Genomic DNA, 18,882 nt, shown 5'->3' on the forward strand with positions numbered 1-18,882 from the left:
ACAGATAAACAAACCTGTATGGCACCCAAGCAAAGAAAAAGAACCAGCCTGCTACTTTTATTAAAGAACTATTATTTAACTATATTATTAAATATAGTTATCGCCACTTGTAGAAACAACTCCAGAAATAACCTTTGATACTGCACCTTAAAAATCACAGCGTAAAACTAAATGGAGTTTTGTAGTTTGTTCATAATCAGTAAATCTGATATTTTTAATAAGAAAACAAAAATGGAATGTTTAACTATTGAAAACCTTATCCTTGAAATTCTACACATGAATAGGAAGATTGAAAACCAAAATAACAAAGCAAAAAAGAAAAACCTCTACAGTTGTTGTAGTGTTGCGTTGTTTTGTTAAAAAAAATAATAATAAAATAAATTTAAAAAATAACATTCCAATGCACAAGATCATGAAGTTCATGATAGACAGCCTCCTCTCACAAATCAATTCCATTAATCATTTCAACTGTATTTTTTCCACCAAACCAATTACCCATAACACTCTGCATTGTGTTCTCTCGTCATTGCCTAGCAGCACCTCAGGACGGTGTTGTGAGACCTGTGAAAGTCCAATCCTTGGCTGGGTCTCTTCTCCAAGGCAGCGATAGCGTGCTCGTCCAGGCAGGCATGGTCTGACATGGGCACAGGGGTGTACGTGATGGGGCTTGTTCGCGAGCAGCCTGCAGTGGCTGTCACATATCAAACCCAGTGGAGCAAATCACTGCTGCTCCTCAGAGCAATAGCACAGCCGGCCGCTGTAGTGGGTGGGGGTTTACATCAATGCACGATTAGGTTTCTGCTCTGCAGCATATTGGCAGAGTTCTCCAGCGGAGAAGCTGAGCGGGGTCGCTGTGATGACATCACCCACCTTGACCGCCAGTTTTTCGTTGACAAGCGGAGAGGGTTATCCAGAGGTCAGCCACAAGCTGTCTCGCTGAAGCCATGTAGCTTCCAACCCTCAGATATACAAGCTTCTGCTCATCTCTAGTGTTGAGTTCTTATTTTACAAATGTAACAAATTTTAACTATATTCGGTTGGAGTTAAAAAACTAAAACACAAAAGTAAAGGAAATGCTAGTTATAGGAAAACGGAACATATGTCACCATACCAGTATGCAATATGTTTATATACAAAAAATATATATGGAAAAAAATAAGAGACCACTTTAGTTTCTGAATCAGTTTCTCTGATTTTGCTGTTTATAGGTTTATGTTTGAGTAAAATGAACATTGTTGTTTTATTCTATAAACTACAGACAACATTTCTCCCAAATTCCAAATAAAAATATTGGCATTTAGAGCATTTATTTGCAGAAAACAAGTTCATATTCATAAAGTTTTAAGAGTTCAGAAATCAATATTTGGTGGAATAACTTTTATTTTAATCACAGTTTTAATGCATCTTGGCATGTTCTCCTCCACCGGTCTTACACACTGCTTTTGAATAACTGTATGCCACTCCTGGTGCAAGAATTCAAGCAGTTCAGCTTGGTTTAATGGCTTGTGATCATACATCTTCCTCTTGATTATATTTCAGAGGTTTTCAATTTAGTAAAATTAAAGAAACTACTCATTTTCCAGACCTGTATTTAACTGAAACTGTTGATCCCAACAACCAATGATTTACAAAGAAAAATCATGAAAATGATTGGGATTCCCAAACTTGTTAAAACCACTGTATGATCCAGCCAGGGGAAACCTTAAATCTTAAATGTTGTAGGCTATGAACAGACATTCCAGAGGGAACCAGTACTGTTTCCCATGATTTTGTCATGTCCATTAAAAAAGTGAAACGATGCAATATTGACTTGTGGGGCCTCCAGCATTGAAAGTGGATGGGATTTGTTGAACCTCACTCACAAGAAGTGTGGTTGTCCCAAGTCAAACCACAAGAAAACATGCTGCTAAATGAAGAACAAGAAATGTCCTGATTTTTTGGACTGGGTTTGGGAATGGTTCAGGCCGAAGTTGTTTTAGTAGGTAGAGTTTTTTTTATAGGTTTTTAAGGCTGATCCAGATTCAGTCCTTTGTTTGTACAGTTCTTGCAGAGCATGCTCTAGGCACCATTATTCACAGCCTTCAGTACTGAGTTTTTAGCAACAAAAACCCTGTATTTACATTCATGAAGGTGTCTCTTCACTGTAGACTTAAAAAATATATGCCTACCTCCTCAAGAGGGTTCTTGATTGACAAAGTTGTGAAGATTTTAGTTTTTTGCCTGAGGAAAGAATTCAGCAGTCAACTACTCTAGTTAACTTTTTTCTGTGGTCTTTTAGACCTTTTGGTGTTGCTCAGCTCACGAGTGCATTACTTTTTTATAAGTGTACCATACTGTTGATACTGACATTTCTGCTTTCTTTTACATTTCTTTTGTTTTTTCATCTGCTGTCCAATGAAAACCATGAAGGTTTTTTTTTTTCATCATTTAAATCCTGTAGTTGCTCTTTACACTCTGTTTGCGTAATTAATTCTTGATGATTGCACCAATAGGAATGCTTTAATAATGTGGAATAAACTTACTTCTTATTTTACATTAAACTCCATTTAAATTAAAGACTTTTTGCCTTCTTCTGTGAAGTGACAGTATTTGGTATTATTGACCATTTTACTGGTCAGTTCACATGTAAAATATTATGTTATAGCAAATATTAGCATTGTCCAAATATTTATGGACTTGAATGCATGAACCTATAAAAATATACTTTAGAATTTTTTTATTTATTATTTTAGTAAACAATTCACTAAAATAAAGCTTAGCTGTCATGTAGTTTAGTTGAGTTAGCTACATAATGTGCTTGCTATCTGTTTAGATGACAGCCTGCCTCGATGAGCACACACATTAAGTATGTATGAGGCAGATAGAAGACACATTACAAGATACACTGAAGCAGTTCCAGAGGGTGAAGGGGGAGTCAGCAAGGAAGAGCAATGGAATTGGGGCGGGTATACCAAAAGCCAGCCACCACCACCACCACCACAACACACATTAGAAGGGATTGAGTTAGGGCTCATGGCTCAGTAATTTACTTTGAGGCGTCTGGCTCTCATGCAATGTTGAGAGCCACGCGAGTCCAAGAAGAGCCAGTAAACCTCTGAACAGAGTCAGAAACGAGGCAGAGAACTGGAATCTGAATGCCGAGCAGTCAGCATGTTTTAAGGAGGAGCAAGCCTCATAATATGACTGTGCACTTGAGTGAGCATAATCCAAATTACATAATGAGTCATGTGAATCATTATGCAAATAAATAGATGGGTTTGATGTGGCACAGCGAAATGCCATAGAGATGAATGAACTCGGAAAACACGCTCAATTCATTTAGGCTAATCACCGCTGATGAAAAAATACAAATTACGCTGCTCACTAAACACTGTACAAGGGGAAGAGTCAAAAATAAAGAGGTAAATAGGGCAGAGGAAAAACATAGCTAAAGAACATTTAGACTACTGTAGAGTGATTTTAATTACAGGAGGTTTGAGAATTCAGAGAGTACACACACGCAGTGCAGGCCAAGGAGAAAACGAGCACTATAACCTCAGTGAACACTTTCCAGCCTCACCACCTGCTCCCACTGTTTGTGCTGTAGGGCAAAAGAGCTGGATGCGAAGGAATACATTATGCAACTGATTGTGTGTGTGTACGCCCAGCAGGCACCGGACGTCAATTTGACGTCAGAAAGATGCAGAATATGAATATGTTGAACAGTTGTTGGAATTCAGGCTAAAAATTTGGTTGGAAATCAGTTTCAAATCTTTTTAAAACACTTGCTTGATATTAAATTTTGATATTAAATTTTGTTTGGAAATCAAAGTTGGTCAGCTGCAAAAAAAACAAACACACTTGGTTTTGATGTTAAACTCAAAATTATTAAAAAAGTTCGGACGGTATGGAAAAACTGTGTTAAAAAAACAAAACAAAAACACAATAATCCTTTCATGTACTTTGTCTTTTACTTGATTGCAGGCAGTACGTACCCAAGATATTTCATGTTGCGTTCAGTCATATTCTTTTCATTTATTAGTATATATCTTATCTGCATTTGCAAATTGATTTTATCCAGCTAATGATAACAGGTGATTATAATCATGATTTGGTTTAAAAGCAGCGCGTCCTTGTGGAGCCAAAATAGCATCTCTAGTTTATAACAAATGTGTAAGAAAATGACTGAAATGTTTAAAAAAAAGTTCCTCAATTAAAGATTGTAATGAGAGGAGATTCATAGATATTTCTCCATTTGCAGTGCTTTATTTAAAAAGATTTAAAGAATCAGGAGAAATAACAGTGTGCAAACAGCAAGGACACAAGCCTACGCTGAACACCCATGATCTCTGATCCCTCAGACAACACTACATCAAGAATCGTCATACAACAATAGCTGACAGAACCACTTTGACAAGGGATTACTTTACATGCCAGTAAGGAGTTACATTCATAGAAGCTTTTTAAAGCTTAAACTGCATTGCAATTAAAAACCCTTTTAATTTACCATGTCCAGAATTGCTCTTTTCTGGGCATGAAGGCATCTGAGTTAGACCATAACTGAGTAGAATCGTGTATTGTGGCCAAGAGAATCAGTCCTCCAGATCTTTACAGTATATGAAAGAAATGGACCCTGTGTGCTCTGGACTAAAGACAACAAGAACCAGCCAGACTTTAATCAGCAACAAGTCTGTCATGGTATAGGGCTATATCAGAACACTTCTGTGATGATAGCATTAATGAAGTAAATGAAAAATGTATACACTGCCTGGCCAAATAAAAGGTCACACACTCTAATATTTAATTGGACCATTTTTAGCTTTGAATGCGGCACGCATGAATCCTGACATTGTCATCTTGGAATATGTCCGTGGCATCAGAGAAGCTTAAATCCATTGATGGAATAACCTGGTCTATATTCAGTATATTCAGGGAGTCAGCTAACCTCATTCTTTCAGCACATACTTTAGCTGAACCCAGACCTGACCAACTGCAGCATCAACCCCACATCATTTACTTACTTAAATCCAGTTGGAGACATTTTTTTGGCCAGGCAGTGTATATAAAAGTTCGGTCACCCAACTGGCCACACAAGCTACTGTATATTCAACAAGCTATCAAGGTGTGTGTCACAATGTGTGTGAATACCATGAGTGTCAGATGCTGCACACTATTTTAGCACAGTGCTAAAACACAGACACAGAACGAAGCACATACACGTACACACAAACACGTTTCCAGTAAACAGCCGTAGTTCACATAGAGCTCGCGACTGTGATGAAGTATTTACAATCCCACAGAACTTTCACAACCTAGAGAACGTACTATGGCAGAAACTGGTGACAAGCCCATCCTCATATCTGTCAATTAGTCCTCCTCAAGAGCACGTCTGCCACCCTTTGCTGCTAAAAACTAACAAGCTTGAGTCAGTTGAGGGGAAAAAAGGCTTAGCGAGCACATCTTCTACACAGCCCCATGCTAACTCAGTAGTAGTTAAAAATTAATGACGAGTGAGATTGTGGATACTGGCAAGAATTTATATAAGCCACCTCTTCCTCCCCCTCCCTCCCTCAATCAGCTGATGTATCAAATATGTCTTACAAGGGTCCTATCATACATTTCAAGTTAACTTTGTATTCCACTTGTGCAGCACTTCTGATTCAACCATACGTGAAATGAGATTTCAAACCAAGAGGCATCTTCTTGTCATCAGTATTCTATAAGAAGCCTGGGGGGGATACATCTTCAGAACCCACAATTCCCTCGCATCTTTTGATCTTCTCAAACATATCTGTCAACTTTTGCCTGAAAGGTTAAGCGATACGTTCGCTTTTTCCTTTTTTTTATTCACCTCATGTTACACGTCATCCACGGAGAGTCCACTGTGCTCAGCTGTCATCTGCAGCTACATAAACCCTCCTTTCCTCCCTCTCCATTCTCTCTCTTTCCCTCTCTCTCTATCCTTACCTCAGGCAACGGGCCTATCACTCTGAATCACACACAGCTTGCCTGAGCTCACGGCAGCTATTAGATCAATATTTTACCCACATAGGCACAAGCAGAAGTAGCACAGCCTTTTGGCAGGAGATAGCATCCGGCCCGGTGATGCAGCGAGGGAGGGAGCACAGTCAGCCTCACTCAGCAGAAGCAGTCCTGCCGGGAGGAGGGAGTTGCGCAACGTTGCTGTTTTCTCTGGCCTGTCCTGCACAGGAGCTCAAGAGCACTGCAGCTGTGCTTCACATGCCGAACCATCAGCAATGAGCACAGAAAACACCGGCACACTATTAATGTACACAGTCAGAAGAGAAAAACACTCTAAACAAGCTTTGAGTAAGTGACTAAGTAACTAAGCCAGCTGCATTTGTAAAGTGCAAATACACAGTTATATAATAATTAAATTTAGCAGTGCAAAAGATATGTAAACAGTAGATGTATGAACTAGTGAATGAACTACTAGTGCAAAATAGGGTAGAACTATAAACTACAAAAATAGTGTTATAGGCATCAGCAAGACTAAGAGTGTGTCCATAGATGGGGGTGTGTCCATGTGTGGCCAGAATTGCCAGAATGAAAAAGTGTCACAGAGTCTTTAGTTTGCAGTGCTGAGAGGAGTTGAACAGTCTTATGGCCTGAGGGACAAAAGACTTTCCGAGTCTGTCTGAGGAGTAGGACTGGGACAGCAGTCTGCTGCTGAATTTTTACACAGAAATCCAAACAGACAATTCCATAAAATTACCAGTTATCTCAACTGGTATTCTAATAAGGCTCCATAAACTATTCTAATAAGGCTCCATTTATTCTAAGCATATTCCTAAAAAAAAAATAATAATAATTATGGGTGATATAACAAGCACAACAAAAAGACAAGATGCTTTTTAAACTTAAAATTTGTAAGATGTGTAAATAAAAAAAATATTTTAAAATGTTTTACAGGGAGCTTTTGTGGTTTACTTTTATGTAAGCAAACAGCAACAAGAGCAATAATGAGTATATGATGCTGGATAGTCACCACCCCAGCCCATCTCCAACTCCCTGACTCATCCCAAAAATACAGAATCTAGAGCAGCATCATTCCAGAGAACACAGTTCTCCTGCTTTACATCCTCTAGCCCACACCTGGTATTCAGTATTGTGCCAATAGGTTTGTGTTTATCTGCTTTAGAGAGTCCTATTCTATTGGCAATACTTTTCTGTTTTTGTATTGTGTTTGTGTTTGAGCCTCATAATAGCTTTATATACAGTTTCTAATATTTATCTATGTCTGTTTTTGGTCTTATTAAGGTATTTACATTATGGTTAAATCTAAATAATGTAAAATATTGTACCAGGTATCCATTTTAATATTGATAAACTTCCCCTCTCTACAAAATGCCTTTATTTTTGCTGTTGTTTTGTTTTTCTCCATCTTAATGTTTCTCATCGCTTTTTTTTGTCCTCCTTTTTCATGTCTCACCAAACACATGCATAATCAGGAATTTTGCTATTATTACTGCTGGCACATTTTGTCTCTGTGCATGATTACAGTCAGTCTGTTAGTCATTAAATCTCGTTTGCTCTGTTAACTGTAATTTATAGTTTAATGAAAAATGAACGCGGTGAAAAAAGTAACTGCCTCGGTAATAGAGATGACTGTTGCACAGCATCGCTATTGATTGAGGCACGAATGTTTTTGATGGCTTCTGGGATTTGAACTTTAATATGACTATGAAATGGCTTTGTAGATAAGAAAATAACTGTGTTTCGAAACCTTCTTGTCTAATTTAGCATTTTCTCATTTTCCCCCATTAGTATTTATTTCTTACACAACATGCCAGGATGTCCGTGCACTGAAATGCTTTTGGTGAGGCTTAGGCAAAGTTACTCAAAGTTAACCAAATATACAAAACTATATATACTAAACATATATCATAAATATATAAAAATATACAGAAATATTCAGAAACAGAAAGTCATTTGACAATACCTCCCTCTAATGAAGCCAGATAACAGCATTTCAGTTCTATTACATTAGCGAACAGATAGATGCACATGTTAAAGTAAGGGCCATTCTACCTATTTAGGAAGAGTGAGACCAATTGTGCTCAGTTATGCAAAACCTAACATCACATAACTTCAAAATATAATATATCAATATTTTATAACACAACATTTTTACATCTAATCATTATTGAGTTACAGGGTATCAATATGGGCTAATCTGATAAAGAAATCAACCAACCCACTGTAAAACTTGTAGGCTTCACAGGATTATAGGTTTCACGCATGCCTAATGTCCAAGACTCATCCAATTTCATGAGTTTCACCAGCATCAAAATAGCATGCAAGAAAGCTTCTGCCTTCCAGGAAGCCTCTTCTCGCCATATCAGCCACCACCGCCTTCCAAATGGCAGGGTTCACGCAAGGTTCAAGAACCCACAGCTAAACAGCATCCTGTGAAAGAGCCATAAGAAGCGAAGCCTTTCTTTCCTCGTCTCTTTCTTCAGCTTTGTCTGTGCGCATTACCACACAGCCGACTCGCGCGGGCCACCTCTCTTGGGGCCCGGGACGCGCTGGGTTCTGAACGTATGTGATAATGGACCCGATGGCCTTTTTATCCCTCCATCAGATAGCATTCATATTTTAAAGCATTCAAGTGCAGTGCTTAAAAAAATCTATTTTGATTACATAAGCGTGAACTACTTACACCCCTTTTCTGGGCTAAAAGTGGCCTGCCAGTCAGAAATGGGGCTGCTTTAAATAGACACTGGCGAGGAGAAGAAGAAGGAGGTCATGGAATCAAGACTGGGTAGGTTCTCGCTGCGGCTGCGGTAGAGTGTGAAAGACGGAGGGAAAAGAGAGGGAGAGATGGGGCTGCCAGGGAATGGAGGGCTATGGAGACTGAAATAGTCCAGGAGGAGCTGGGCTGAGACAGCCTACTGAGAGAGAGAGAGAGAGAGAGAGAGAGAGAGAGAGAGAGACTCCTCCATACTGACAGCCTGTCAGAGTGAGAGATACATCTGCCAGACCTCACACACACACACACTCACACTCTTTCACCCAACCCAGCATTCTCACTCCTCATCTCACACACTCCCATCCCTCACTCTTTGTCTGTCTAACACTTTCTCTCTTTCCCATCTCTCCCACAACAATGCACCAGTCTCTCATTCTTGCTCTCCTTTTACGATTCTCATTCACACACGCCGCGGGCACACACTCTCTCCCCCAGTCTCACGCACCTCCTCAATAACCTGCACACACACAGCTCTTTACAGCCGCTCGCGAGCGCCGAGATTTTGCAGTCTGCTGCGCATTTTGTTGTTATTGTTGCGAGGAGGTGGATTTATTCCTGTGGAGGAGAGAGCAATAAAGCCATGTTTACCGGGGACTGTAAGAGGCTTTCGCTACTGCAGAGTCATCAGCCACCCCACCCCCACACAAAGGACAGTGATGACGAGGAATAATATTGGCCCACGATCGCACTGTGAACAGCCCAATAAAAGCTCCCGCTCAGCCCCCAGCACTCCTGCCTGCAGCAAGACGACATCAAGCCTTGCCTGACACGCGTTTAGGGTCACTCGGTCTTCCTTACATCTTGAAAAAAGATGTATAGTAGAAGTACAAATACCTTACTTGAAATGTTGAATATTTGCACTTTACCTTAATGCTTTAATTCTACTCCTTACATTTTCAAAATAGCCTTGTTACTCCCATTTCACTTCAGCTTCTTTTCATTCCGGGTTCTCATCATACAAAAACACAACCCTATCCAGATAAATCTCTCCATCCAGATGAATCCATCCTATTGGTTTACACATTTACATTACACATTTTTTCATCACACCTGCACCTGCATCTGTCATGTCACACTCCAGCAAGAACATAGCAGACATATGTGGACTAGTATGAAGATGATCTGTGCAGAGACTCAAGAGAACTTAAGCCAAACGTCCTTATTTAGCTTTTTTAGTATATTTACATTGTATTAAAATGCATATTTTTTTAATAAGCATATATGCAGCTGAAATTTGGGAGCCTAATGCATCCCAAATTTATCAACATTAACATTTTAATATAACATTATAGTCATTATGGCTTTTAGAAAAATGCGTTTAGGGGAGGGGGAGGGGGTTGTGCACTATAGGCTCTTGTAGTTCTGAAACTACTTAAGTATTTTACTTACCGTATTTTTCGGACTATAAGGCGCACTTAAAAACTTTTAATTTTCACAAAAATTGACAGTGCGTCTTATAATACGGTGCGCCTTTTGTATGGATTTTACTCGTCAGGTTGTAAGGAGCAGTAAACACACACTCCGTGCAGCGTTATAGAGAGTTTCAGTGCTATACAGAGTCCAGAGCCGTGCAGCTCCGAGGCTGAGCAGCAATAGCATTAGCTAGATGCTAACCGCTAAGCTAGCTAGCTTATTCACTGAGATCAGTATTATCTAAATTTTACTCGTCAGGTTGTAAGGAGCAGTAAACACACACTCCGTGCAGCGTTATACAGAGTTTCAGTGCTATACAGAGTCCAGAGCCGTGCAGCTCCGAGGCTGGAGCAGCAAATAGCATTAGCTAGCTTATTCACTGTTCAGAGATCAGTATTATCTAAATTTTACCCGTCAGGTGTAAGGAGCAGTAAACACACACTCCGTGCAGAGCCGTGCCGCTCCGAGGCTGGAGCAGCAATAGCATTAGCTAGATGCTAACCGCTTAGCTAGCTAGCTTTTTCACTGTTCAGAGATCAGTATTTTCTAAATTTAGCACTTTTAATACTGCTGGAGCAGTATTATTAGAGTTAGATGCTAATCGCTAAGCGTTCACCGTTCAGAGGTGAGTTATCGGCCTGTAAGTCTGTGCTGCTTTGCCTGGCTAGCATTAGCTAGATGCTAAGCGCTAACTCTCTCAGAGGTGAGTTTTATCAGCCTGTAATCTGCTTGTTTACCGTGTTAAAACAAGCTACGGGGGACGAATCGCTAGCTAATATCTCACTGTCTTACCAGAACACGCAGGATTACTCAGTGTAACGCTGTCGTTTAAGTTTGGGTTAACTTTACTAGTTTAGGTGACTAGCTAGCGTGCTAGCGGATAGCTATGCTAACGCTGGTGCAGCAAGCCTTAGTGGACATCTGGAAATCTAAGCTTACTGTAAATAAACTGAAGCACGTTACTCACCCAAATAAACAGTTTTCAGGAGAGGAATCTGTGTAGATTAATATCCAGCACTCGTTTGACTTTGAAATAGCTAGATTTGTATACTGAGACGCTCCACCGGCAAGCGACCACCCCCGGTGGGGGAAGGGAAACATGGCGCCACCCCTGTTCACTTTGATATAGGCACCCTTTCTAGTGTCACTTAACGCGCCTTATAATGCGATGCGCCCTATGTATGGAAAAATAGCAGAAAATAGGCGTTCTTTGATAGTGCGTCTTATAATACGGTGCGCCTTATAGTCCGAAAAATACGGTAAATAAGGAGCTTGCAAAACCTTTGCAAACACTGTTAATGTTTCAAAATGTATAAGAAATAAAAACAGCACATGCATTACATTCTTGCTGCTGTCACACAAAAACCTTGTGTCTCCAAAATGGCAACATGAGAGAAGAAAAGGAAAAATCCTCTTAGCATACAATTTTGACACATTTCTATTGGTCCATTCATCATGAACTTGTGGTACAATGAAAAAAAACAGCTGTATGTTAAAATGTTAAAAAATAAATAAATGCAAAAAATGGAGATGGAAACAGATTTGTATGTGACAGTGACAGTATAGTGGTGGGTGTATGCAGTAGTTTAGACATTACTGTTCTGATTGCATAATATTAAAAACATATATTCTGTTCCCTATCTTTCCTGGTCTAACTCTGTATTTCTATCTTTTTCTGTGCCTGTTTACCTAACCATGTGCTTTCTTGTCTCCTTGTCTCCACCCCTGTCTTCAGTGTTCGCCTCTGTGTTCATTTGTAACTCCACCCCCTCGTTTTCTGTCTCCTGTTTACTTCCATATATATAGCCCCTTTGTTTCTGTATTCTCTTGTCGGTTCTTGCGCCCTTTATGTCTGTTTAGGTTGCTAGTCTCCTGTTTCTTGTTCTGGTTTACATCTTGTTTTGTTAGTTTTTCCATGTATGTTTGTTTATCAGCTTTCGTGTTTATTAAATTTACTTCTGAATCCGGCTCCTTGTCTTCCTTGCTTCACAAACCTGACAGTTACTTTCATTTAGAAATTAATGTGACAAAACATGCCATACGAATAACCTTATTCACCTCATTCAACCCTGTCTCTTTCTAATTAAGCGCCTATTCAAACATTTAGTAGGTTTGCATATTTTTGGGAACAATAATGACCCCTCAAAAACTGATATACTTTGTTCTTAGCTTCCAAATGCACCAACACTTAACAGTATAAAATGTTGAAATATCATAGAGTATTTTATCATTTTTTTTAATTCCGCTTGTTGTCCTTAGCATTAGTCTAGCATCAAAAAGATAGATCACAAACCTCTGTAACACTGTAACACTGTGGGGCAGCAGACAAAACCCTGTAATGTTAGAAGAAAGTGAGTGAGAGGGAACTGCCACTGCAGCCGTCACTGCAGGAACTCTTTACCATAAAGGCGAGGAGCAGCTGAGCTGAAATGTTGATCCAGAGGAGAGCCTGCATGAGCTAAAGATAAGTAGAGGCTACCTGCATACTGAATTACAGATTGCACCCTTTGCTGCGGTAGAGCTGCAGCAAGCTGGAGTGTCCTAAAATAATTTCAAACATACACACACACACACACACAGAGCTCTAAACCAGCAGGGAGAAATCCCCATGGTCATTCAGACTCATCCACTGCGACATTGCGGCCAGTTCCTACTGCTCCATACTGCTGCTTTCTCTTAGCTAATGGTCCAAAAGCCAAATAACAGAAACTAAGACCATAATTATATGAAAAAAAATCATCTTTAACCTCGTTTTCATTGATATGTGACAGTCAAAACTCATATCGGAAGTTCAAACACAAAACTGTCAAGATGCCTATGGCGTTGTTTCATCAGTGGAACTGTGTGTGTCAGGTTTTATTTAGGTCAGCCAATCAGAGGAGGATAATTATGGATGCTTATTGCTAAGTAATATTATATTGTTATCTGTCTGTATTTTATCTGTATATTGTCCTGTTTTTGTCTCTGTGTCCGATACTAACACTGTAGATAGTTTTGTCTGATCATATGATTCAAGCTTACCTTTGCAACTGTTTATCATCATTGTAGCAATCACCCAGCAAAAACCCAGCGACTTCATCACAACCACCTGAGATACCATAGCAACCACCTAATAACATCATATATTAGCACAGATCACCTAGCATCATTGTAGCAACCACCCAGCAAAAACCCAGCAAACCATAGTGACCATTCAAATGCAAGTGTGAGTAAGTTTTAAGTAAGTTTTCATACCTTATTGAAAAAAGGACATAAAATTGGCTTGTAGAATAATCTGTTCCATAATCTCAGACATTAAACCTCAAAAGCATGATCACCTTTAATTTTGAGGCAATCTCTAGGTACAGTCTGCAGATTCTACAAAGACTATCACAGAGGCTGCTGGTGTGAGAGAACTGCAAATATAGCCAATGAAGAGAAGCAAAGACTGCTGTGATAGAATAAGCACAGTAATTAAATAGCCTGTTTAAATAAAAGAAGGGATAAAAAGATGCCACACAATATGTCAAAGGTTTGTTTTTTTTTTACTCATGCTTTGCGTATATTTTGCAACCATGCAACATTATTCTCATAAAAGGACTTTTTTTTTGGGAACAAAATGCAGCTTCTGAGTAACTTCCTTTTTCAATGTTAAAAGCACATTAAAAATCCATTACTCTGACAGGTTGAAAGGTTGAAAGTGATGACTGCTGATACTGTGTTTCCCTCAAAATAACTCTGCTGAATGTTTAATACACTAAAAAAGTGCAAACAGCCAAGAAGCCAATATTTATATTCAAATATTTTGAAAAAAACCCTGATGACAAGAAGTGCATGGCATGCTGCGCTCTGATAAGCTGAGCCTGAAAGCCACAAGAACCAAATCACCACTAACTAAACCCAGGTCAATGACAGGGCAGAGGTCAGGGTCAAAGTGTAAAAGGGAATAACCCGGGTTCAAACATCCAGCAGGTGCTGAGACCAGAACAGCGCTTTGGGCTTAAGTGGTCTGGAGCTGGACACGTCTGCTGACGGCAGTTTTTTCCGTGTTGGAAAAGACGCCATTAGCACAGCACCTTTTGGCTGGGCTGAGCTTCATTATCTCTCAGAAGCACATTAACTGGAGCTGAATGTTCTTTGACTGGAGCATGCCTTTAATTACAGCCCTAACTAAGCCTTGATCAATGGCATTGATGTTTCGCGTATCGATGCTAGCTAATGTGTTGTGGATATTAGCGTACTGCCAACACGTATGATCATAATGAAATGCTGCTTATTTATTTATCGACTTTTCCCGGGTCAGCCACGAGCCAGATACAAACACTGGGTGCAAAATAAAGAAATAATATGGTGTGATAAACCTTGCATTAACTCACCTCCCTCCGATCCCAACCACTGATTTCTCTGTAATATATTTTGCCTTTATATTTTTTCCAAGCCACAATATTGTGATTTATTGCAGAAACTTTATAAGACAGATAGTATGAATCAGTTTCTCTGATTTTGCTATTTATAGGTAAATGTTTAAGTAAAATGAAGATTGTTGTTTTATTTTTTTAACTACAGACAACATTTCTCCCAAATTCCAATTAAAAATACTGTCATTTGGAGCATTTCTTTGCAGAAAATGAGAAATGGCTGAAATAACAAAAAAAATGTAGAGCTTTCAGACCTCAAATAATACAAAGAAAACAAGTTCATATTCATAAAGTTTTAAGAGTTCAGAAATCAATATTTGCTGGAATAACCTGCTTTTTAATCATAGTTTTCATGCATCTTGGCACGTTCTCCTCCACCAGTCTTACACACTGCTTTTGGATAACTTTATGCCACTCCTGGTGCAGAAATTCAAGCAGTTCAGTTTGGTTTAATGGTTTGTGATCATCTGTTCTCCTCTTGATTATATTTCAGAGGTTTTCAATTTGGTAAAATCAAAGAAACACATAATTTTTTAACTGTCTCTTATTTTGTTCAGAGCTGTATATTTGTAATAAATATTGCTTTTACTGAGAAGCAATAAATTACAGAGTGTGTAAGCTCTTTCTGAACATCTTCATAGAGGGATTAAGTAAGGCACTGGGTGGGTGATAGCATTCATTAAGATGCCGCTGTGGCATTTACCGCAAGGGGTTAATGCTTCTCTTTATATAAAAACATTCCTTCAGCGTTTCTAAAACATAATCCTCCAAGCCATCTCAAAACACTAAACAACTTACTGTGTAACTGTTAACACAGCAAAGATACTCTAAACTGTTAGATGTACAGCAGGAAGTTTGTGGCCCTGCGTCTATGAAGATTTATGACCTCATTTAACTCAAATTCACTCACTGAACCCTTTTTAATTACTTTAAGCACACGCTTGGCTAGCAGACTGTCCACAACACCACCAAATCCTATGCTATATTTAAACATTATCTTTTAATATACAACGAGCAAATACTGGAAACAACAAGGGACAAAAACAACAGCAAAATTTTTCCTTTGTTCCAGAAAAGTCTAGACTATATTGCTCTGTTGTGATTCTACATTAACCTGTGTGGTAGAGTCAGTATTGATTGGGCGATGAGGCTAATACCTTTTCCCTTTGGCTTTGACTTTCCCACACTGTGAGGGGCTATAAAATGAATTCAGCTTCTTTAATAAAACAAAGACCAATTTAATTGCCTGAAATTATTGCCAAAGTGAATGAAAGGTACAGAATTATATAAAAGGCATACAGACTAATAATATTGCTACAGTTCAGTGATAAAGCACACAGTGACAAAATTGAAAAAATTTAAATGATAAACTGTAAAAGATAATACAAGTTTAAATTACTTGTTTAAACCAGTAAAGAACTGCAGAGTCACGCAAAGATCCAGTAAAAAAAATATCTAATAATTTTTAATGCAAAACAATGAATGTCTAAAATCATGCACTTCTATTTTAAAGTTCAGGAAAAAACAGACTGCAGGCTACAGTTTATAACACCAAAGGGAGACACTAGTTCCCATTATTTAATCCAGGCAAATGATCTGTAATGCTTCCAGGGGTTCTGTTTCGTGAACTGTGGCAAAACAATAGACCATTTCCTGACAGCTGGTGTAGAAGCAGTAGTTTCTCTGTTTTTCTCTGTAATCAAATCAGTGCCATTAGCCCTCGCAGCCTTTCGCCAAAACTATTTTTCGCCCAGATCCGGCAACATGAGAAAAACACCCCCACAAAAGAAGCGAAGCATACCAATATATTTCTCTGCAAAGGCAAAGAGCTGTAACTACTGCTGCATTAAACTGAGAAAAACAACATCAAATTGATGCTGCCCAACTAAATGCAATGCTGGTAAACAGAATAAGTGATACTGCAGACATACACGAGATAACAGCATCACTTATTTCTATATTTAAGTGGACAAAAACAAGAAACTTTCTCAGTGGGGACAGTTACTGCTCTTTTATCTTTATCTGTAGGGCAGTACAGTTAAAACTTGGGTTTAATGCCTTAAAATAATAAAGAAATAATAAATCTCTAGAACATAGAATTGTTACTTAATGCATTACAAAATGCTACTATTATTAAACACCTATTAACTATTTGCAAAAATTCATTGTTCTTTCACAAAAATCATGTTTCTCCATGTCTGTAGTTTTTCACGTTTTTACTTAATCTGAATTTGGTGGTTGATCTTTACAGAGTGTCAAAATTCCATTACAAATGATGGACCAATAGAAATGATCCAAACTTTATATCTTTTTACATCGACTTAGTGTTTTGTTTGTCCAGCAAATTCTATTTCTGGCTATTTCAGAAATGCAAGATTTCGCATGATAGCAGTAATTTAATAAATTATTAAAATTACTTGTACTTGGTATTTGTATGTCCTCTTTTTTAATTATTGAAGTAGCTGTTACAATGAAAACATACGCACATTTTAGATAATAATTTGACTAATACTATAAAGTTGCTACAGTGATTTGGTTATTTGTATTTTTCTTTGTAAATTGGTTAAAATGTAAACAGTAGCATTCATTACTGCATAAAAAAACAATTACGTAATTGTAAACTAATAATTATTACTATAACTATCATTAACAAATGATAAGGTAATGCTTAGGTTTCTATTTTTAGAGGGAAAGTTTTAACAAAACATCCTTTGTCTACTCACCATCTTCTTTGTCCTCTGTTATGCAATGGCGGATGGATTCTGTGAGGCCTAAGCTGGCAGCACTTGGCAGGGGTCCCAACAGGGCAGCAAGGGGCACATGTGTGGAGCTGACAGAGGGTCCGGCAGGTTCTTTATCCTGCTCCTGTGCCTCGGTCACACTGTGAGGACTGTGCTCCAGGTTAGGAAGCATCTGGCAGATGAAGTCCTTACTAAGGTGCTGGGCTGCGGCCTCCATCTCCTCATCCTCCAGGTCTTCTTCTCCAGCGGGGTCCGAAGACAGAGACAGACTGTCATCATAGGTGTCTAACAGAGGAGAAAGTCTGTCATTAGATACCCTTTCTTGTGCCACCTTCCACATGCATGGACTCTCCACATAGCACTGATATTAACATGACAGGGCATGTTAGTGTGCTAGATCACACACTTAGCAGTGTCACTGCTGGATTAAAATGAGTAAACGGAGCAAAAAAAAAAAAAAAAGCAGAAAACAGTGTTCATATGGCTGGAGTTTAAGTGTTAGAGTAGAAAATCACCTAGTGGTGCTCTGTAGGCGACCCTTCCAGTATGTTGTGGAGCAGAGCAGCAGTAAAGTTCAGCAACCTTGCTACTGGGCTTTGGTTCAATGCAGAGCCTAATTCTCTATTCACTAGCTTCATGTATGAAGGTTTCCTTTCCACCTTAAATGCAGCAGCCTTGGTAACAGCTACTGTACCATTTAAGGTGGAGTGGAAGATTTAGCAAGCTAGCTACAGAGACCTAGTACTAGTGATTTTATATGCATGTTAGGAAGAAATTGGAAGTAATAATATATTGAAACAACATTAAACTAAGATAATGCCATGGTTATTAATTTTTTTTAAAGAAAAATCTACATTTGTGGGTTTCTTTGGCTGCTTGTTCCACAATCTGTCCATGATTTCTGAGAACTCCTCATTCGGAATGTGTTTGGAGGGCCATGTAGCCCTAATACTTCATTATAGCCCTCAATTTCAATTATAATCAGGATACCCTACCCCTAGGTGTGAATGCACAAATCAGAAGAATAGGGCTAAGTGGTCGGAGCAAGGGGTGAAATGGAATTGGGCATAAACTGTACACCTATGAATAATAAAGTGGGAAGTATGTGCATAAAAGTGTGAAGGGTTCTCCAAGTTTCAAAATATACTAAAAATGATAAAAAAGCACACACAGTACTTTCAGTGTTTCTACAGACTGTCATATAAATAGAGAACATACGTTTACAGAGAAATATACCAAGACTGAACAAACTGAACCCGCCCTCACACAAGCTTTCTTGTGGTGCACTGTACCTTCTTTGGTGTAGGCGGCATAAATCCCTTTCAGTTTGGGTCTGCTGTTCTCCAGCTCTGTCTCGATCTCATCCCGATATGAGCTGATCTCACCTACAAGGACACAAACACACACACACACACGCACTGCTACTTACTGTACTCAGGGCACTGCCACTGATAGCCTACATCTTTTCTCTGCCACAGACAGAGACAGCACGAAGCCAGACTGTCCTACCACACTGAAATGTGTTCATTAGGTATTATGGTTAGTGCAGAATAATGTCTGGCTACCTTTTCACCATTGT

The 18,882-nt window shown here is 38.9% G+C and overlaps 1 protein-coding gene across 2 annotated transcripts in view; it reads right to left on the minus strand.

The window, feature by feature from the left end:
* brf1b (BRF1 RNA polymerase III transcription initiation factor subunit b) overlaps positions 1-18,882 on the minus strand; it is an 88,973-nt gene that overhangs the window by 32,778 nt on the left and 37,313 nt on the right. For both annotated transcript variants that reach the window (XM_049482161.1, XM_022663992.2), the window contains 2 exons: positions 18,596-18,688; positions 17,286-17,588 (listed from right to left, as the gene is read on the minus strand). In XM_049482161.1, coding sequence (XP_049338118.1) covers positions 17,286-17,588; positions 18,596-18,688 — 396 coding nt within the window. The remainder of the gene's footprint in view (positions 1-17,285; positions 17,589-18,595; positions 18,689-18,882) is intronic.

The sequence above is a fragment of the Astyanax mexicanus genome, chromosome 1, assembly GCF_023375975.1.
Source record: "Astyanax mexicanus isolate ESR-SI-001 chromosome 1, AstMex3_surface, whole genome shotgun sequence".
Classification (NCBI taxonomy): domain Eukaryota; kingdom Metazoa; phylum Chordata; class Actinopteri; order Characiformes; family Acestrorhamphidae; genus Astyanax; species Astyanax mexicanus.